The following is a 22,309-nucleotide window of genomic DNA, read 5'->3' as shown; positions in this document are numbered from 1 at the left end:
CACTGCAGTGCGTGAGACTTTAAAAATGGAGGATGTGCCTGATGTAGACATGGCTGTGTCATTTGGTACATATAAGTCCCTTCGCACTTCAAAGGAGTTTCCTTATGTGCCTTATTTTGACAGGTTTTCCTGTAAGGTGCTCCTGGAAGGGAGAATAAGGGAAATGGATCTTTCCCTGTCACAGCGCATTCTAATCGGGCGCTGAGTGCTTCTTGGGCCTTCTGTCATCAGGCTTCAATATCGCAAGTTTGCAAGGCGGCCACTTGGTCGTCGGTGCATCCCTTCACAAAATTCTGTAAGGTAAAGATACTTTGGCATCTGCCAATGCTTCTTTTGGCCGCAAAGTTTTGCAGGCTGTTCCCTCTTGAGGGGTGTTACTTTTAATTTTTCAGGCAGGGCTCCTGTGACCAGGTTAAGGGCACCTATGTTTAGTCTTGGGTTATTTTCCCCACCCTCCATTTCTCTGAGTTTGACGGACATGGCACCCACCCCTTTATGGAGTTCTGATATTTCTAATACTACTTGCTACTAAACTGATTGCCTAGAGCAGAGAGGGGCGGTTATATACCAGCTGAGGACGGCCAATGGGCATAGCCAGGTGTTTTTTTGTTCTGCCTAGTCCTACTCCTGGAGGAGGCAATATAACCTAGTAGTTATGATTTATGGAGTGCTGTGTCCGTCAATGAAATAAGTACAAAACTCCCATTTTTTTTTTCCCCCTCTTTGTATTTCTTTCCCTAGGTTGGTTGGTGTTCTCAGAACTGTTTTTTGTGCAGGGAGAAATGTTCTTTGTTAATCGCTTCTGGAGTAGATGAAAATGGTCTTCAAATCACTTGAGAAAATATCCATAGCAACCTAGTGTCCACCAGCACTATTTGTCAAGCTGGTGGCTGTCAGTTACTTGTTACATTGACTGAGTGGTCTGATGCTGCCATCAGGGGTTTTCTACCACGAGGCAAATAAGGCATTTGACTTGGGCGGCATTTTTCACGGGGGTGACACTGCCCCCAGGCAGAAGGGCAGAGGTGGCTCGTTAACCACTTCCCGTCCTTTTGGTGGTGGAGCCAGGTTAATGCCTGCGGACATCACCCCGGTTTCATTTTTTAGACTTGGCGGACAGCTCTCTTGTAATGGCAAATTGAAATGGATTGCTAGCTGCTCGATTGCAATTACAAGCGATGGGAGGGAACATTCATTCAGGGGCACAGGAGGGCCTCAGTGGGAGGGGACTTCCCACTGCCTTCCATTGCTCTCTCGGGCTCTCCCATCCCACTGGGAGACCCGAGCGACCAGCCGGCGCATCCGCCAGCTGGCCCGACAGCCAGGCAAAGCCGGGATCGGCTTTGATCTGCTGTTCATAACTGCAAACTGGAAGTGATCACATATCACCACTTCTGGTTCACTCGGAAACCATCAGCGCCATTTTTAAAAACTCAAAATGCACTCATCCATGTCTTTATGGACCTTGCTTTGTGCACTGGTCCAAATCATTTCGTGGAGGGGGGATTAGGGTGTGGGGTTGTTTTTCAGGGATTGGGCTGGGCCCCTTAGTTACAGTGAAGGGAACTCTTAAGGTGTCAGCATACCAAGACATTTTGGACATTTTCATGCTCCCAACTTTGTGGGATCAGTTTAGGGATGGCCCCTTCCTGTCCTCAACCTGATAGAACACCTTTGGGATGAATTGGAGCGGAGACTAAGTCAGGCCCTCTTGTCCAACATCAATGTCTGACCTCACAAATGCACTTCTGGAAGAATGGTCAAACATTCCCATAGACACTCCTAAACCTTGTGGACAGCCTTCCCAGAAGAGTTGAAGCTGTTATAGCTGCAAAGGGTGGGCCAACTCAATATTGAACCCTTCGGACTAAGATGGGGATGCCATTAAAGTGCATATATGTGTGTACAGGCAGGCGTCCCAATAATTTTGACAATATACAGTATATCAAGGAGGTTTTAGGGACAAGTGAATCACTTTGTGCGATATCTTTTCCAGTTTGCCGCAGATATTTGTCTATTACTTTTGATTTCTTTTATGAGCAAACCTTGTTGGTCTTATGTAAAGTAATCTGCCTCTAGTGGGAGAAGGCTATGATGGAAGCTGTGGTTCTTCAATGCCATGTCCTAGTTCAGGAGTAAAATCCTCACTATGAGTTATGCCACTTTCTTGGAGCAATTAAAGGAGTTTGGGAATTACGCATTGCATGTGAGATGACTCCTGCCGGAATGTCTATCTGTTGATTTTGTTTTTTACGAGGTAGCCGGTGATGTGCGATAACACCTTACACCCAGTCATTTTTGCCTTTTTATCACTTTAGTGGTAAAACCACGTGGTCTCTGCTTTGCTGAGTAAGGGCCTCTCTTTTTGCAATGGCTGCCTGGGCAATACACGATAAAATATCTTTTGGTATTTAATTCCTTGCCATCTTTTGGAAAAAATTAAATGTTGTTCTCCTTGCTGTTCTTTTTTTTCTTTTTTTCTTTCAGTGGGGATGAGATGGAGGAACCAATCAATACCAATAACCCGACTGATATGGAGGTTGACCCACAAAAAGAACCCAAGAAGGAAGTAATTGTACGTATGCATCATTTCTTCTCTTTGCTAGACTTTGGCAGCATTCTAAATAACTTTCAGATTTTGTTGAAATTTTAGTTCCTCAAAGCGGTTCTAAAGGCAGTTGTTTGTTTTTTTTACTTTCATGCACTCTATGCATGAAGGCAAGGAACTTTCTGCATACAGCTCCCCAGACCTCTCCCTCTAACACTCACCTGAGCCAGATCTTGATCCAGCGATGTGCAGGAGAGCAGCTGCTTTCTCGGCTCTCTCCCTCCTCTGTGGATCATACACAGCAGTGGGAGTTATTGGCTCCTGCTGCCGTCGGTCACAGCCAGTGAAGCGGGGACGGGGCCAAGTCCCACTATTTGTGTCTTATGAAAGCATGCACGAATGCTCCCATAGCAAGGGGCTTGTTATAGGGGGAACTTGGCAGGGGTGAGGAGCTAGGAGCGCTGGACCCGAGAAGAGGAGGATCGGGGCTGCTCTGTGCAAAACCACTGCACAGAGCAGGTAAATGACATGTTTGTTTAAAAAAATAAAAAAAAATACATTAATTAAAAAAAAAAAAAACCTTTACAAACACTTGGCCTGAAAATATCAGTAAAAATACTGGAAACTTTTTGCATCTTTCATGGACCCCTTGAGAGAGAGAGAGAGAGAGAGAGCGAGGCAATCTTTCAACCAAACCCCCCCCCTGAAGTGCCTTTCAAACCTGGCAATTGTTAGTCAAATTCTCATTGTCTGTTTTATGCTTCTGCAGTCTCCTAAGAATGACACAGTCCCACATGTGAAGAAAGATAAACACCCATCTCAGGCTAAAAACAGAGCCAAACGGAAGCCTCCGAATGGGATGTTCCTGTTTAAAGAGGACGTGGAAGCCATCTCTGTCAACGCCAATGCTGCTACCACCATGATAAAACATCTGGATATGGAACTGGTCTCCATAAAGAGACAGGCAAGTGCTACTTCATCCTCCGCTGACAAGGTGAAAGCCTGGTATTCATATGTACTGTTGTAGTCTTTTTTTTTTTTTTTTTTTCTTTTTCATTCTGTTAAAGTAAAGACTGAGACACAAGAACTGTAATCAGTTTATTCGATCAAATGCCATTCCTCCTCTGGTGTTCACTTATGAAAAATTAGTAAATGTTTCCAGTAAGCCCCCAATTTATCATTGTTGGCAGTGACCGGAGTAGATTTCTTGGTCACTAACTAAGCCCTAGTGGTCTTCCTGGTCAGGCTGGATCTTGTGATTGATGGGAATTTGCCAGAGGGCCATGTCCACATTTTGTTTCCCCGGCATACTCTGTATAGATTTGGTTTCCCAGTAGCTAGCACTTTTTGATTTTGATATGCCAATCAGCAGCTCTATAAAACTAGATACCTTTATTCATTGAACTGCTCTGAAAAAAAAAAAGTTGAACTGTCCATATGTTCCAATCAGGTTTCAGATTTAAAAATAACCTGATGGTTAGATAGCTGTTGCATCTTTTGTAAGGTCCTATTCACACAAACATACTACAGTGTACGGCTGTGCCAGGGACATGTTAACCCACATGGGGAAGCCCAGGTTTTCCATACATCCCTGTGTGATGGGGGACAGCACTTCACAGGTCAGATTATATCAGTTGGGGTGCAGCAGTTGCATGAACACAGCCACTGTTCAGTTTGAAAGCCATCAATGGGACTGTGCAGGTAAACCTGTCCTGTGCAGGGGCATCTGGTGTAGTACGTCAGTGCAAATGAGGCCTTAAGCAGACTGCAACAAAAAGCTATCATTTCCCGCCTCCCGCCCGCCGTATAGTAAAAGAACAGTGGGCTGAATCCCCTTTTGTTCGGGGACGACATATGACGTCAGCCCAGTGTCACTGCTCTCACGCGTCTGACAATCGCAATCACTCTGTGTCCTTAGGACGTGGTGGGACCACAATCTCAGAAAAGGGCCAATGACGCCACTCTTTACACATGTGATTAGCTGTGTCCAATCACAGAGGATCACATGTAAACACTGTTCAGGTAATCGGGGCACTGATAATTAGTGCAGTGCCAATCGGTGACACCAATCCGTGCCAGGCAGTGCTGCCTCATCATTGCAGCCTATCAGTGCCGCCTCATCAGCGCTCATCAATGAAGGTGAAAAATTACTTATTTACAAAGTTTACTGACAAGGAAAAGCTTGGGTTTTTTTAATTTTCGGTCCTATTTTTTGCAAAAAAAAAAAACCCAGTGGTGATTCAATACCATCAAAAGAAAGCTCTAATTGTGTGGGGAAAAAAAATAAGATTTTAATTTGGGTACAGTGTTACATGACTGCACACTTGTTGTTCAAGGTGTGAAAGCGCTGAAAATTGGCCTGGGCAGGAAGGAGGTGAAAGTGCCCGGTATTGAAGCGGTTAAAGAAGAATTTCACTTTTAGTAACATGTTACTAAATTGGCATCCCTCCCTCAATCTCTCATTGTGACAGGAGGTGGGTGATTCTCTCCCAGCACCCACTGTCGCATTTTAAAACTGTGCAGCCATGTGGGACTCCGCCCACACAGCCGAGTCATTAATTCAGTGTTTTGTGAATGAATGATCTACAAGTCCCTTCTGCCACTGCGGCAGATGGTTTATAGTTGTCAGTGAACCCGGAGGGCACTGGTGAGAGTTCATTGATTCTTCTCTGACTTCATTAACTGTCTTCCCATACCAGGGGTATGGGAAGACAGCTGTACTAAGAGTCTGCAGGAGCCTGAGATTGCACCCACGATCTACTGATCGCAGGGGCAAAGCTCTTGCAGGCTCCCAAGAAAATCAGTATTGCTCTTCTTGTGTTTTTTTTTTTTTTTGTGCATTTGTTTATTTTATTTACACTTACAAAAGTGAGTGGCCTTTAAAAGCCGGTTCACACTGAGGCGATCCGACTTTGGGGGGCGACCTGTGAAGTCGCATGCACCGCGACTTCGGCACGACTTGCAGAGACTTCACATAATGTCAATGCAAGTCGCTCCGAGGTCGCCCCAAAGTAGTACAGGACCCTTTTTCTAAGTCGGAGCGACTTGTGTCGCTCCTATTAGAAGAGGTCCTGTACTACTCAATGGACCGCGACCGACCGCGACAAGCCGCCTGACAAGTCGCGCTAGTCTGAATGGGCTCTAACAGAAAAGATGATGCGTTGGTTTATGTAAATATCAAACACACATAAATGCAAAATGTTGAAGAAATAAGAGCCTGTTACTTTTTTGCTCCTGAAGTTATGCAGTGTCATTCATGCAGTTGTCTATCCAGTCTAAAAACATTATTAATTTTTAGATTCAAAATATCAAACAGACAAACAGTGCACTCAAGGAGAAGCTACAGGGTGGAGTTGAGGATTTCAGAGTCACTGAGGTAGGTGCAAGGTCATTATTTTATACAGGTTACATTTATAGGAGAGCAGTAATGTACATTTGTAGGTGAACAGGCAGTTCCTACATTTTTTCCATTAGCATAATCCAGTTTGTATGTTTTATATAATCTGATAATTAAAAGCTATCCTAACCTTGTAAAGAAGAAGGTTGAAATACTGTATTTGCCTTTTTTATTCTCTATTTTTGCAGTTTTAACTAAATACTTTTTTCTCCATTTATTTATTTTTTTTTTTCTTAGGTTTCACAAAAATTTAATGCACGCTGGACAACAGAGGAGCAGCTTCTTGCTGTTCAAGGTATAAAAATAATGCTTGCTGCCTTCGGTACAACCTGGCTATTTTTGAAGGACAGGTTGACAGGCTTTGGGCTGTGAATTCCTTTGCCAACAGTAGGAGATGCTTCTAAGGTCCCTTTCCAAACTGCATTTGACCATTTTCAAGCTGCTTTTGCATTCCCGTAGACTTGTGATGGGAGAGAAGTAGTTTTAATGTGAACAAAAATTTGTTGCCACTGGTACCAAGTTTTAAAGACCAATAATAGTGAAATATTTTACATTTCTTTTAATTCTGAGCACCTGTATTGCCACATGCGATAGCTGCATCTTGCTAGGGTTTTGCTGGATTGGATGGCCTAGACCAGGGGTCTTCAAACTATGGCCCTGCAGTTGTTCAGGAACTACAATTCCCATCATGCCTAGTCAAGTCTGTGAATGTCAGAGTTTTACATTGCCTCATGAGGTATGTAGTTCCGCAACAGCTGGAGGGCCATAGTTTGAAGATCCCTGGCCTAGACTGTCATTGGCGAACTAAGTTTAAACTGATCTGAGACCAAGTTCACTTTTTTAGAAAAATAAATGCACATTTTTTTGCAGGTTAAAAAAAATGTGCATTTATTTTTGTTAGCCTGTAAAGCATCTGCTGATTGCTGGTGCCATGCAGGTCTCCTCCTCCAGATCTGTCATGAGTATCTGTGTGCCCATACGTCCCATACGGGCAAGCGGGTTTAATCTGACAAGAAGAATCGGCCACGGTAGATCATTGAGCACTACAAGCTGACAGCCGCAGTGGATGTCGGGGATTGTAGTTCATTCACACACAGAGCTGTGTGAATGAATGATGTGGGCGGAGCCCCGCAAGGCTGCCCTGATTTCAAAAAGTGACAGCTACTAGGGGGAACTTCTCCCTGTACTGCTGTCACAGGGAAGGGTAAGGAGGGTTTGCACAGCGGCTGCGGCTTTGGAAACATGTTACATGTTCTACCCTAAATAAAAAAATAAAATAAAAAAACTTCACAAAGCTAGGGATTAAAAGCCTTTTTAGTTAATTTACACACTTAACCCTGCACAGCTCAGCAAGGAAAAATTGCATAACATTTTCTTAATCTCCAGGTGACATAACATTAGGGAACAGCTATGAAATACTGGGGTTGATTTACTACAACTCAAGAGTGCAGAATCTTGGTTCAGCTTTGCATAGAAACCAATCAGCTTCAAGGTTTTATTGTCAAAGCTTAATTGAACAAGCTGGAGTAAGAAGCTGATTGGCTACCTTGCACAGCTGCACCTGATTTTGCACTCTTCCATTTTACTAAATCAACCCCAATGAGTCAAGGAATACTACAAAAAAAAAAAAAAAACTTCATACTAATTTTTATACTAGAACTATAGTGGTATACATTTCCATTATTCATTTTAGTGTGTATAGGGACAGAGTGCATTAATATAGGTTAACTGCTAGATCTAAATATACAGTATTTATATAATGCATCAAATACAGAATTATTCCCCATGATTCGGCAGTGGGTTGTTCCTTGGCTGTGGAACCTTCTCTGGTCTTGGGGTTGGGGGTTAAGAAGCTGCGGTGACTAGTCCAGCTGTAGGGAGAAGCAGAGAAATTGGGTAAGTGAACCCCCTGAGAAAAATTGGCAATTAAAGTAATTGTAAACTCTTGTGTGTTATATATATATATATATATATATATATATATATATATATATATATATATATATATATATATATATATATATATATATATATATATATATATATATATATATATATATATATATATATATATATATATATATATATATATATATATATAAAAATCATGTAATACTTATCTGCTCTGTGCAGTTGGCTTTGCACAGAGTGGCCTGGATCCTCCTCTTAGGTCCCTCTTTTGTGCTCCTGGCCCCTCCCTCCTGTTGCATGCCCCCACAGCAAGCCGCTTCCTATGGGGGCACCCAAGAGTCCCCACTCCCTGTGTCCATTGAGACATGGAGCCATGACCCGGCCTCGCCCCTCTCTCTCCTGATTGGCTGACTGGCTTCACAGCAGCAGGAGCCAAATGTGCCATGTTGCTGTCTTAGCCAATGAGGAGGGGAGTCCTGGGCAGCTAAAACACTCCTGCTACATTACTGGATAAAGATGGGCTCAGGTAAGTATTGGGTGGGCTGCTGCACACACAAGGGTTTTTTTTTGTTTTTTATATCTTAATGCTTAGAATGCATTAAGATAAAAAAAAAAAAAAAACCTTCAACCTTTACAATCCCTTTAAACCTTGCAGTGCAGGCGCAGCCTCAAAGCAATAAATAATTTGCTTGGAGTTGGCATTTAACAATCAGATTGATGGTGTCTGTTGAAAAGGACACTGAGGGGCCCGGAGGTATTTGTGTTTACAAGCAAGTCCCTTCACAGGTATTTTACATGTGCTGGGTAAATTTTAGGGTTGTCAAATATAGTCTGTTAACTAATACATTTTCTTGCCTCACAGCAATCCGAAAATATGGCCGAGATTTCCAAGCAATTTCAGACGTCATAGGGAACAAATCGGTTGTCCAAGTGAAGAATTTTTTTGTGAATTATCGAAGACGCTTTAATATTGATCAGGTTTTACAGGAATGGGAAGCAGAGCACGGAAAGCCAGAGGAAAACGGTGACTGCCTCGAGAAGCCTATAAAATTACCGGACACTGCTATAAAGATGTCCGATGAAGAGGACGAGGTAATCTTAGTTGTAGAATGTCTCTTTTCTTACAATAAAAAATGTGATGAGAGGAAAAAATGGCAAAAAGCTTAAATTACTCCAACCCTACCAAATAAAGGGTCCTGGTGGATAAACTAGAGGCAGCTTTTGTCAAAGATGATGGTATAGAAACCTAATGTTCTGTGCAAGACCGAAATGAGGAAAGAGATATCTGCAATTCCTGTCTGCAGGCTTTACACTGTTTTATGGCCTCAAAGCATAGAGCGGGGACAATCTATAAAAATGCAGTAACCCATTGGGTCACTGTTGAGAGATAGATATAGATGCTATATAGAGAGAGATATGGAGAGAGATATAGAGAGAGAGAGATATGGAGAGAGAGAGAGAGATATGGAGAGAGAGAGAGAGATATGGAGAGAGAGAGAGAGATATGGAGAGAGAGAGAGAGAGATATGGAGAGAGAGAGATATGGAGAGGGGGAGAGGGAGAGAGATATGGATAGATTAAAAAATGCAAGTTTTTCTTATAGGTAAACACAAAATAAATAATTTTAATACCTAGATGAAATCTCTATTGCTGCTGTTTTATTAGCAAATTTCTGTCCATCCAGTGCTGTGAATTGGACAGCTCTGCCACAGAGTACAGTCCTATCTGACAGGGTAGGAGACCTCCTATTTTTATCTGCAGCATTTAAGTAAAATCTTTTAGGTCTTGTCCCCCAAGCCTGTGACTGGATAATGAAAGGAGAAACCACATACTGATGAGATGATCTCTGCCACTCTTGCTATCAGAATGTTGTTAGCACATTAGTGTCACAGCACAACTGTCTTGCTCGTTGTGCTAAGTCTCCCATCTCCAGTAAAAAAAGCTTAGGTGCGCATGGGTCACAAATATTCAATATTTGACCTTAATTCAAGGTGTCAGTCCACCAACACCACCTAATTCAGTAATGGGCAGGTGTTGGCCCACTGAAGACTGCTATCGAGACGACCCCACCCCCCAACATCAAAGATTTAAAATGGACTGATCTGTTACAGATAGACTGTTTTAAAATAGACTGACCTGTTACAAAGTTTTAAAATAGACTGACCTGTTACCGATTATACAAGTGGGGTCTCTCTGCTAGATTCTATTGTCTTACATTTATGTACACCTGCCATGGGTGTGTTTTGGCTGCCTTTGCTCGCTTCCGTTTTAAAATAGTCTAACTACTTAGGCCCCGTTCACATAGGAGCAACGCTACTTCCAGGGGCGATCTCCGAGGTCGCGGTGCGAGCAGCGCACCGCGACCTCTGAGCGGCCGCCACGGACTTCATAACATTGAAGTCTGTGGCGGTCGCCTCCTGGTCGCCCCAAAGAAGCTTCCGGACCCTTTTTCTAAGTCGGAGCGACTTGTGTCGCTCCTATTAGAACGGGTCTGCAGCTTCCCTATGGAAGGTGACCTACGGCGACCTGTGAGGCGACCAGGTCGCCTCACAGGTCGCCTTAGTGTGAACGGGGACTAATTGAAAACTATTTACTCCCAACGCAAGCAAATAAAAACAATAAATAAAACAAGTTGCATAACAATTAGTGTATTCATTTTAAGGCAAAGGCATCTGCTGATAGCCCAAGTGCTTCTGCTAGGTCTGGCCAATGGGCTCTCCTTCACTGTCTCCTTGCTCTATCAGTCTAATAGAGCGAGCATTCCTTATTTGAAGGAACTTGTGATCTCCCCTAGGGGGGTAATACTCAGGCAGTCACCAGGCCTAAATACTATTATAGGATAGGCAACAAAACCATCCTGAAACAAATATCAATCAGCGCAATCTAAAAACAATGTCTATGAAGTGTATAGTGCATAAATATCCGGCTGCCAACACTGTATGTGTTCACTTCACATAGACATAATGAATAAAAATCAAATAGTGTTACGGCAAAAGGTGCTACTAATTCAACAATAAGCACATCCAATATTAAAAAATGTAATGTATACTCTGGTTTCTCATCGGATCGTATACATTTTTTGCCTTTTTAATAACGCTTTCCGTGGAGAGGAACAACCACGAGTTTCATAGAATTTATTGATGCCTAGCTGATGCTGGACTTACAGCACTGAGGCCCCCTGTTTGAATTCCAGCCCAGGACATGGAGTTTGAATGAATTACTTTTGGGTGCTCTGGTGTACACCAGACACCTGGAAGGATAATTTGCTCCTGGATAACATTGGCCTTGTGTGTGTATGTATGTCTACATGTGAGATGGGGACCTTAGATTGTCAGCCCCTTGAGGGCAGGAATTGAAGTGCATGAACAATATTTAAAGCACTGCATACATTTTGGGTTCTGTATTAATTCCTGTAATAAATATGGGACCAGATACCTGCGAACATGGTCACTTTGCCCATTCAGAATCCTTTGAAGGTAAAAACTATAATAAAATTTCAGTATGTGCTCATCTAAGATGCATTATTTTTTCCCTTTTTTTCTTTTTTTTAATTTGTAATTTCTTTATTTTGGATGTTTTTATTTCCAGCAGGGCTCTCCTCTTGATGTCAGATTTTCTTCATGAGAAAAAAACTGTTTTGTCTTGACTACTTAATTTGCCCAGATCTTCAGGTATTACGAGGACTCGACCAGCTATGCTCATCGTGCGTTGTGGACAAGCAGCTACTTACCAAAAAAGGCAAACAACTTCCGGCCCTTTTAACATATCTGCCTTAATCACCTCTAGTCCCCTCACAGATGGCTTTCTGCTCTCATCACCGATTAATAAATAGGGGAGTCATCAGCATCTTCTTGCATCGGGACAATCTCCCTCTTCGCCTTGTAAATATTAACGTTCATGAAAGGTTCCGAATGTCTCTTCTGTTCTGCATGAAACTTTTTTTTTTTTTTTTTTTTTCCAGTTGGATTTTTTTTTTTTTTTGGACAGTGTACAATAAGTTCATTATTCAGAAGAACGCTGATACAAAAGAAATTCCATAACCCCTTCACCAGTGTATTTCTATTTAAAAACAAAAAAAAACTTTAAGCTGCGGTTCAAAACTTTGCGAAGCGTAATCAACTTTCAGGATTGATTACCATGTCTCTTAATCACCATGGGTGCTTATCTGCATTTGTGAAGAAAATTGTTTTTCATTTCTTCTTTGCTTTCTGATTTTGTGATTTTTCTGCCACATTTTTTTACCTCCTCTTAGATAATTTTTAAGCATTTTGGTTATTTAAATGAGAGATTTTCATCTTTTTTGTTTGTCCTCCCTGTCCATTTAACTTCACTTTCTGTATGTCTTCTGCAGTTTTCTGCGTTACAATTCTCTCCCCTGAGAGTTGGTTAGGTTTGTTCCCCTTAGTGAGGACAGGATGCTGCTTTTGCAAAAGGATAAACTGATGTGACCCAAGCAAGGCAGAGATGAGCTGTATCCCAGGGCAACAGAATTAACTGCTAAAACAGAGAAAAAAGAGGGAACTAAAAAATCTTTGTAGGAGGCCTTTCACATGGGAGATCCGATCAGCCCCCCCCCCTGTTAGATTTTCAGGTGGATCTGATCAGAAGGTCCACGCATCCTATGGACGGGCAGATGTGAACGGACTTGTGTCCGTTTACAGCAGCCTACCTCTGGGTTCTGATCAGTCCCCACTAAATAAATGAAGGGCGACTGCACCCTCTTCCATTTGATCAGATTGGAGGGAGCCAGGTGTAAACTAAGACGCAGTATGTTTACTCCCAGCCACCCATAGAGGAGGGTCTGTCTGTGTCCGCTCTGCATAAACTGAGCAGACACAGACCTGTCCCGCTCTGCTCCAATCAGCAGTGTATCTGCTCACAGATCTGCTGCTGATCGGAACGGAAGCCACTTGTGTGAAAGGGCCCTAAAAGCTAAACATGACTCCTACAAAATTCCTTTTAAGTTGACTTCCCTTGATATGTAAACTTGAGAAACGTCAAATTATGGTGACCCTGCTGCTTTGCAATAAAGAGAAAAAAAAGGCAGTTGCACCCTCTAGAAAAGGAGGACTATGTCCCTCTGAGGGTGGCAAATTCATTCTTCACTCTTGCAAAGCAGCTAGTCGCACAGCTACTATCCAACACTTTCAAGTGGACCCTGGATGCTGTGGTTTCTCCTGTTTACCCCTATGTTTCTACAGGACTCAGTGGCTGGTGAAAGGAACCACCGCACCCCAATGGGGGACAATACTATCCAATACACCTGGAAGTGTCTGATAGCAGTGGTACTACTGGCTCTGAAAGAGAGCAAAGAATGAACTTGCTTCTGCCAGAGAGGAGTATTTATCCTCTTTAGCAAAATACTTTAGTGAGTTGTCAAACAGTACCACTTCTACCATTTCTCTATGTAAACCTTACATAGCTTTCTAACTTTGTACATAGATGTACTCTGTGGAGTACAAACTCCCTGTATAATTTTCAGAAGGATGAAATTGTGAAAATGATTTTTCTTACTATACGAGTATAATTTATTTCCACGGCAGACCATGCTTTTATTTAATCAGATGTTCCTGTTTTTATTTTTTATGCATGCTTCATGTTTCATACGTGCCTTTCCATTTTTTAACTGGCTAAGAACTGTCAGATCACTTTAATGAAAGTTCTTTATTGTGTAGATTTTTTTTTTTTTCTAGAAAAAAAATATTCATTTTTTGTTCATATGGTCTGTTTAGCCATTTTAGAATTATTCTATTTATTTGTAAATTGCAATCTTGGGTATAAGAACTAACTTTTAATAAAGTGAAATCTCCCGTGCTAATAAACTGAATATGTGAATATACAATAAATATTTTATATAGAAGATGCAGCTGCTTCTAAACCTAAATCCTTATATGTCAAATTTAGTGAACACAACACATGTAAAAAAGAAGACACTAGCAGTGCAAACAATAAGATATATCTATCTGTGTGTCCTAAAATAAAAATCTATCTATCTATCTAGTGTGTGTATCAAAACAAAAATGTTGATAAAGTGAAAGTCCAAAAAATAATTTAATATTGCACAGTCCCGTGAAAACCGCTTAATTCAGTGCAACATCCAAAGCAATAAATCCCGTGAATTGAGGATGATTCTATCACCAAAAAATCCACCACCAATGTGAACATCCAACACCGCTCCCATCAGATGGACACTCCCCACATGTATATGCCCCCCATTTGCATGGTGTTGGCAATCACGCTGAAAGAATAAACAGCAATAGATTCCTCTAGATAAATAAAGCTCTCTTGTCCTTTTCCTCTAAGAATGGCTCCTCTGCTGCTGCTTCTTCCAGCAATGTCTTTTACCAAGAGACATCCTCCATTCACGGGATTTATTGTTTTGGATGTTGCACTGAATTACTGTGCAATAATATTTTTTTTGACTTTCACTTTAGCAACACTTTTGTTTTGATGCACACTATATATATATATATATATATATATATATATATATATATATATATATATATATATAAGTTTTTATAGGATATATATGTGTGTTTATAGTATTATTTGTGCTGATAGTGTTTATTTTTTTACAAGGGTGTTCACTAATTTGACATATAAAGAACTAACTTTTGCCTCCCCTTTTTAAGATGCAGAACCACGCTGAAAAATGAGTTGGAACCTATTTTGGGGCAATCCAGTTTTTATTTCATGCAGTTTGACAAAAAAAGGCCCACTGCTTGTTGTTGGAAGCACTCTGCTACTTTCTATCCATTTAGGATCTCTGTATTAAATTGTCTGTCATCAGAAAAAGTCAATACCAGTCCTGGCAGGCAGTGACTCCAATCGTTGCTACTCTCGCCGTTTTTAAGACCTGTTCATCTTTATAAAAAAAAAAATAATTCACATTTTATTGCAGATAAAATGCATTTACTTTTTTTTTTTTTTTGGTAGGAGCCTGGAAAGCATTGCGCTAGCGTTCACCAGATTGCTGATGCCTTACGTCTCTTGCAGACTGAGTGTGTTAGCTGTCTGTCCATACATCGTACAGGCAGGCAGTTTCACGCAGACTGGACGACTCAATGAATTACCACCGTGCTACAAGCCGACAGTTGAAAAGGATGTCAGTACTTGCAGTTCATTCACAGCAGTCTGTGAATGAAAGTCAAGTCCGTCACGGCCGTGCTCTTGTCAAAAAGTGACAGCTGGTACAGGGAACTTCTCCCAGTACTGCTGTCACAGGGGGAGAGGGGATCCACAAGCAGCTTAAAAACAGATGGAGCATATATGTTCCCAATGGAGAACTTATCCTTTAAGCCAGGGGTCTCCAAACTTTCTAAACAAAGGGCCAGTTTACTGTCTTTCAGACTTTGAGGGGGCCAGACTGTGTGAAGTAGAAAACGCCCTGGCATCAGTGGGAGTAAGCAATGCATTAGTGGGAGAAATAATTCCCCATTGTTGGTATCGAGGAAAGGAATAGTGCCCCATCACTGGTGTCAGTGGTAGGAATAGTGCCCCATCACTGGTGTCAGTGGTAGGAATAGTGCCCCATCACTGGTGTCAGTGGTAGGAATAGTGCTCCATCACTGGTGTCAGTGGTAGGAATAGTGCCCCATCACTGGTGTCAGTGGTAGGAATAGTGCCCCATCACTGGTGTCAGTGGTAGGAATAGTGCCCCATCACTGGTGTCAGTGGTAGGAATAGTGCCCCATCACTGGTGTCAGTGGTAGAAATAGTGCCCCATCACTGGTGTTAGTGGGAGGAATAGTGCCCCATCACTGGTGTTAGTGAAAGGAATAGTGCCCCATCACTGGTGTCAGTGGGAGGAATAGCGCCCCCATCATTGGTATCAGTGGAGGACTAGCGCCCCCATCATTGGTTTCACTGGGAGGAATAGTGCCCCATCATTGGTGTTAGTGGAGGAATAGCGCTCCCATCATTGGTGTCAGTGGGAGGAATAGCGCCCCCATCATTGGTATCAGTGGAGGACTAGCGCCCCCATCATTGGTTTCACTGGGAGGAATAGTGCCCCATCATTGGTGTCAGTGGGAGGAATAGCTCCCCCATCATTGGTGTCAATGGGAGGAATAGTGCCCCATCGTTGGTGTCAGTGGGAGGAATAGTGCCCGTCATTGGTGTCAGTGGGAGGAATAGTGCCCCGTCATTGGTGTCAGTGGGAGGAATAGTGCCCCAAGGGCCAAATAAAAGTAAGCAAAGGGCTGGATCCGGCACCTTTGCGTAGTTTGGATACCACTGTTTTTAATCCTAGCTGACCAAAGAACCTTTTGCACCTGGAGTGTCAGCTTGCGGATCATTTTTCAACCCACGGGCCCCTGCCTCTATGGGACACAGTAATGAATTTGTGGCTGCAGGGTAGCATCTCAGCTTGCAGTATAAGGTGCTGGCATCCAGAAGTGTTGGATGCTGAAGATTCAAGTCGCTTTTTTTTTTTTTTTTTTTTAAACTTACTATCGACAGTCACTTTATCATACTAACCCATCAATGGCAGGGCATTACTGTAGATGCAGTTGCCTGGCTGGTAAGTTAATAGCCAATTCAGAAAATGCATCAGCAGGGAAGTGGGGTGAAGCGTATTTTGCCAGCCACTTGCCTGTCTATCATCGCCTCTTCCTTGTGTTCTCAAGTTCCAGTATAGATGAATTGCTCTTCTGCGCATCTGATACTTTCCACTTGAATCATAATTATGCAAATTTTTCATTCAGTCTGTGGAATAGAACACCGTTCATGAATCTCAGCAATCGGGACTCAAGAATTGTGTGACACTCCTTCACTTCGGCTGATTTCTGCCCTCTCGTAGAGAATGGCAGTCTTGTCTAAACAATATATCAGATTGACACTATTCTGTGAATTGCGGTAAGGATGAAGCTCCACTATTGAGCTGTATGCAGAGGACTTTTTAATTGCTCAGTAGCATGGTAGTAACTCCTTTTGTTTACGGCGCCTTCGTTTGCAATAAACTGAAATCTATTGTGAGTGAGCGAGTTGTAAAGAAGTAGTTAAATATAAATTCCTCTGCAATTAAAGAAGAGAAAAAAAAAATTATGTAGCGTAGTGCTAAGGCTGATGTCACTCGGGAGTAGTGATGCTGCTGTTTCCTTTTTAATTAGAAGTTGCTTCCCCCCCCCCCCCCCTCTTCTCCCCTGCTAAAGCAGATCATATTGTTTTTCTTAGCATAAGTTTTAAATGGGGATAATGCTGCCTTGTCATTCATGTCGCTCTTCTTCCACCCCATGCCTGAAAATGTGTATGAAGCCTTTTGGAGGTGTGCACATTGCCATAAGGTCTGTCAAACCTGGCTTTGAATCATTGCGTCTCGTGACACCAGGACAAGAAATGGAAGTGTAAGGAAAATGCAGGCAACAAATGCTTTAAAGATTTTCTAACCTCTCCGTACTCTACTAAATAATGGACTGTTGCTAGCTATGCCTCTATTAGGAAAGTCCTCTACCTCCTTATGAGTTTAGCCAAATCCTCCTCCCCATGCTTCTCTCCCAGAGCCCATGAGGAAAGTGGTGGGGGTGTCAGCAGCAGAGACAGTGCTGTTGGTCCGGATAGCAGTGGCAAGACTAGGTGTGGCCAGGTGCTTGTGGATCAGCAGTCACAATGCTGATAGCCATGCTGCCCTGCAACTTCTCACAAGCAAGGGCACATACGTGAGTGACCACTTTTTGCTTTGAATTCAAAAGCAATGCAACAGGTTGTCACCCCAACACAGGAAGCTGCATGAGGTGGACTTAACCGGCACAGTCCACTAATGGCGCTTTTCCACTGCATGGAACCGAACAGTTCGGCTCGCTTTTGTTCTTTTCCACTGCTGGTACGGTGTAGGAACGGTTCGGTACGGCGGCGCTTTTCCACTGCATGGAACCGAACGGTACGGCTCTCAAAAACGGTACCACCTCGATTGTGGTTCCAAGAGGTACCATACCCGGTACCATATCCCACAATCCTTTGCATGCAGTCACTACTAGCCACTGATTGGTCAGAGAATCCCACCCACCACGTTGTTATCCCACCCACTTTACTTTAGTACTACTTTAGTGGAAAAGCAAACCGTACCGAACCGTTCCAACACCATACCATGCGGTACCAACAGTGGAAAAGCAAACCGGGCCGAGTAGAGCCGAGCCGGTACTTGCAGTGGAAAAGTGCCATATCTTTGAGACTTTACAGTGGGAATAAGGCAAACATTATCAGATACTTACAATTAGAAGTACTTTGGAACATGTTCCATCTGTATTTAGGGTGGAACATGTAACATGTTCCAGCTCCTGTCCCTCCTCTTCCTCCTGGTGACAGCAGGCTGGGGTTCTGCTCTCCGCACCCGCTGTCACTTTTTAAAAACACAGCTGTGCGAGGCTCCACCCACACAGCTGCGTTTTATTCATTCAGATTGCTGTGAATAAATAAACTACAAGTACCATCTTCCACTGTGGCCGAGGGGCTTGTAGTATCAGTGAGCTGCAGGCAAGCTGATAAGTGCTACTGACATGTCCTCTGGCTTTCAAACAGCCTGTACAGAGAGAGGTATGGCCCGAAAGCCGGAAGATATGTCAGCAGGGGCCCACATGCTTTCCATGTTCCTACAGGAAAAATGAATACGTTTGTGTTTTTTTTTTTTTTTGCAAAAATGATTTATAATAAAATATGTGCATTTATTTTTTTTTCTATAAAGGGGAATTAAGCATACTTTTTTTTTTTTTTAATTTATTTTTATTTTTTTATAAAATATACTGTGTGTGCTCAGAAGAATATTCAACTGTACAATTTCAGCGTAAAGAGATATATAGCAGAGGGCAGCTGCACCCAGAGTTTCTGCCTCATACAGTTTGTAACTTATGTTACCATGATTAGTGGAAATTTTAGTTAATGGTCTGTGGAGGGGTCAATTGACTGACTCTTATTTATATTTAAAAAAAAAATCTATATATATATATTCCCATTTATAGAGTTGTAGCAAACTAAAGTTAACTTTGCATTTGATAAAAGAAAAAAAAATGAGGGTCCACATAATAATTCTTAATATATTAATCTTTTTTTATTGTTTTGTATAAAAAAAAAAAATAGGCTAGAAGAATGTTTAAAGTGATATATTTTGCAGAAAGCTGGAATGTATTAAGTTACTGTGCAAAAATAATTATATACTAGTTCGTCAACTGACTTTATTTTTTAGTTAGGGTTTTGTTAACAAATAATTTAATTTTAGGAATAGAAAGCACCAAAACGCTTTTCATCACTCAAGAATATGTAAGATAATCAATATTGGTGACTAAGCTCGCCGCCATTCAGTTTGGTCTTAAATAGAGGCAGTCTCTCGGACTATATTTTATTACATTGTATGTAAATACTGTATTTATTTTCTCTCTCGGATAAGGTGCAAATATTTAACCAAATTGTTTACTAGTTTTTAGGTGCGCTTATTAGCGATCTTAAAGGCAGCCATCTTGTTTGGCCATGACTATCAGTCCTATGATAAAGGAAAAAGAATGAGGGACGGTTCCTTGTTGCAGCTAGCAACCAATCCACTTCTCCTTTTTATTCTTCCATGCTGCTGTTGGAAAATGGAGGAAATTGATTGCTAAAGGTAATAAGGCCATGCTTTTATCATGTACTTTATAGGCATAACTGCCAAGGGGGTTTGGCTGGGTCCCTTCCAAACTACATGAAGCCAAAACAACCACCCTCATTGGACTGCTTGGGAGTATCTGGAGACTTTTCCAGGGGTCACTTGAGCCTTTTTGTACCCATAATTCCAAGCAGAGCCAGTGGTTCTTTAATGATTTCATAAGCCCCATTCCTTCCCTCCAACATCCACTGAACAAAATGGCGTACGCAGCTTTTATTTTCGGCCACAGGTAGGTGTTGCCTTAAACCTATTTAGGGGGCTCCAATTGTCATAGAATTTGTCATGTCATGTCCTGCAATGCTTAAATAGATTTGTGTTTTAATATTACTAATTAAAAGGGTATATTAGTTCTCTCGAGCCAGTTTGCTTTGGTGCTCAGGGAGGGTGTGGAATTTTCTTTAAAAAAAAAAATAAAAAAATCAGGGTAATCCATTTTCGATCCACTAACATGGTCTGCCTGGCTTGACACTATAGGAACAAACGTGAGTTGTTTTTTTTTTTTAATACATTGACTGGGTCCTAAAATCTCTCATTCCGTCAAACACTTTCTGCATCAATGCAATCTCTATAGGATTTGAAGCACAATAAGCTTTGTGAGACGGGAGAGGAGCTTAAACCAGGGTACATTTTTTTTTTTTTTCTTTTGGCCCTAGCTGTGCTTATCTTGCAGCAACAGCTGAAAAGCCAAAAGCCACTTAACGTGTACGTACTTCCACATACAGCAGAGACGGCGGGCGGCCTACCACTCCACTAAGGGGGTGCGTGGTGCTGTTCACAAATTAGCTTCCTCCGCTATGTGTGTAACGGTTACACTTTGACCCTGGCTTAGACTATGCATGTTGTATAATAGGGTGTTTACATATTTTGAATTACATTTATATTGGGCTGTATATTCCATTGCGTCAGAATAAAGAAGTTGTCGAATGCTTACAGTTTGCTGCAAGGTTAAGAACCTGCAATACAATTAGATGATTAGAAGTGTAAATTATGACATTGATAAAGGGTTGACAACGGTGTGTTTTTGATAGATGTTTGTAAAATTTTTTTTTTTTTTTTTTTTTCTTGTGAACAATGTCCATTGCTTAGTAAGCCTGCTTAGACCTTTTTTTTGATTTGTTAATATTTTACTGTAAAATATAGTGGGAGCTGGATTTTTATTTGTGAACTCTTACATAATTAAATATATTCTTTATACATGAATGGCGGTGTATTTCTTTGTCTGAATGGGATCTGTTGGCGTGCTTTAAATCTGGCGCAAGTATAAAAGCAACCCTCAGTAACTTGCTCCCAAGTGCTTTTCAATACTGTCACTTCAATGATCCACAATTAAAAGTGCAGTCACAGTCATGCCAAAAGCTTATACATTTAGCATTGAAGAATATTGTGTAACAGACGCTGATACTCTACTGGCATAGCATGTGATGGTGTGTAAAAGAGACCCAGTCCCGACTCTTCCTAGACCCCTGATGCTTTTCACCGCACCCCAGGGCGGGGTGCACCGTGGCATGAGTCGATGAGGCCCAGAGGGGGAGCTAAAGCTGGTTTCACATTTCATCACATGCTGGGCCAGTAGTGTGCTCAATGTGTTACACAATGGTTCAATGCAAGTCTAATAATGTTGCTAATTTAGGGCGAAGTACTGGTAAAAAAAAAAGCCAAACCTGAATGTAGATCAGGAATTCTCATTAAATGCTCTAAATAAAACAATTAACTAATCTTTTTAAACCTGTATTAAATACACGTGTGCATGTGTCAACAGGCTTGGGGCTTGAGTCAATGTCCATCCATTTTTAAAGTGATATCAAACACACACTGTTTAAATGACCTTGACCCTTCTATTTCTGTATAGGGATGATGGCACTGTAAATATTTTAATTTAAAAAAAATGTAAGTACCTTTTTTTTTTTCTAATTGATATACAGCTGTCACATGACCCAGATCTTTCCCAGCCTGTCTGCAAGGAAACCTAAGAAGCAGGATCTTCTAGTCCTGTGCTGCTGGTCACATGTTCAAAAAAAAAAAAAGACTTTGTAATAAAGTAAAAGCCAATGATATCAAACCTCGTTAAACTGGTATACAAATATATTTTTTATTTTGGTTCTTTATTTTTTACCAATAACATGGTGTGGGCGGATTTCTACCAGTCACAGGTTGTCACTCCCCTCCAGCCTGTGTCTCAGAATGAGGGAGGTGAAGCCTCCATCAATCGAAGGATGCTTACCTTCACATTCCAATGTGTGTCGGTCTCCTCAGCGTTGCCGTGGGAGAGGACCAGTATCAGTTTGTGGCGTTACCTTTTGGTCTCGCCTCTGCTCCTCGGGTCTTTACGAAGGTGTTGACCCCGGTGTCTGCATTGTTATGCCAACAGGGGATCATGGTACTGGGCTACTTGGAAGTCATCCTGTGAGAGGAGTCTTCTACTGCTCTGGTGGAAAACCTGGAAATTGCCAAACGAGCTTGGGGGAGTTTGGCTGAATTCTCAGATGTCTGCTCTCATTCCGTCCACAAGCTGGACTATCTGGGACTGCCTCTGGACTCGGCCTTAGCCAGAGTGCTCCTTCCTCTGGACAAACTCCAGAAGCTACAAGCTGCAATTGGTCTCCTGCTATCCCGCAGCTGGTCGTCCCTCTGGACTTGCATGTGGGTGCTGGGCCAGATGGTGTCTAACTTCGAGGCGGTTCCGTTTGCACAGTTCCATACGAGGTCTCTGCAAGGGAGACCTGGCTAAGCCAGGGAACAAAAAAGTCCCTGATATGGTGGCTTCGTTCAGCGCTTTGGCTGGGCAAATCCTTCCTCCCCTTGTATTGGACAGTGGTCACCA

The 22,309-nt window shown here is 42.1% G+C and overlaps 1 protein-coding gene across 1 annotated transcript in view; it reads left to right on the top strand.

The window, feature by feature from the left end:
* RCOR1 (REST corepressor 1) overlaps positions 1-13,174 on the top strand; it is a gene marked incomplete at its 3' end in the record, with an annotated part of 70,248 nt that extends 57,074 nt beyond the window's left edge. Inside the window, exons 7-12 of the mRNA XM_082275854.1 lie at positions 2,488-2,575; positions 3,318-3,512; positions 5,847-5,924; positions 6,183-6,240; positions 8,719-8,948; positions 13,058-13,174. Of these exons, the coding sequence (XP_082131980.1) occupies positions 2,488-2,575; positions 3,318-3,512; positions 5,847-5,924; positions 6,183-6,240; positions 8,719-8,948; positions 13,058-13,174 (766 nt within the window). The remainder of the gene's footprint in view (positions 1-2,487; positions 2,576-3,317; positions 3,513-5,846; positions 5,925-6,182; positions 6,241-8,718; positions 8,949-13,057) is intronic.
* Positions 13,175-22,309: the final 9,135 nt, after the last annotated feature.

This window comes from Pelophylax lessonae (genome assembly GCF_965119305.1).
Source record: "Pelophylax lessonae genome assembly, chromosome: 13".
Taxonomy (NCBI): Eukaryota; Metazoa; Chordata; class Amphibia; order Anura; family Ranidae; genus Pelophylax; species Pelophylax lessonae.
This window is presented reverse-complemented; position numbering and strand designations above follow the sequence as displayed.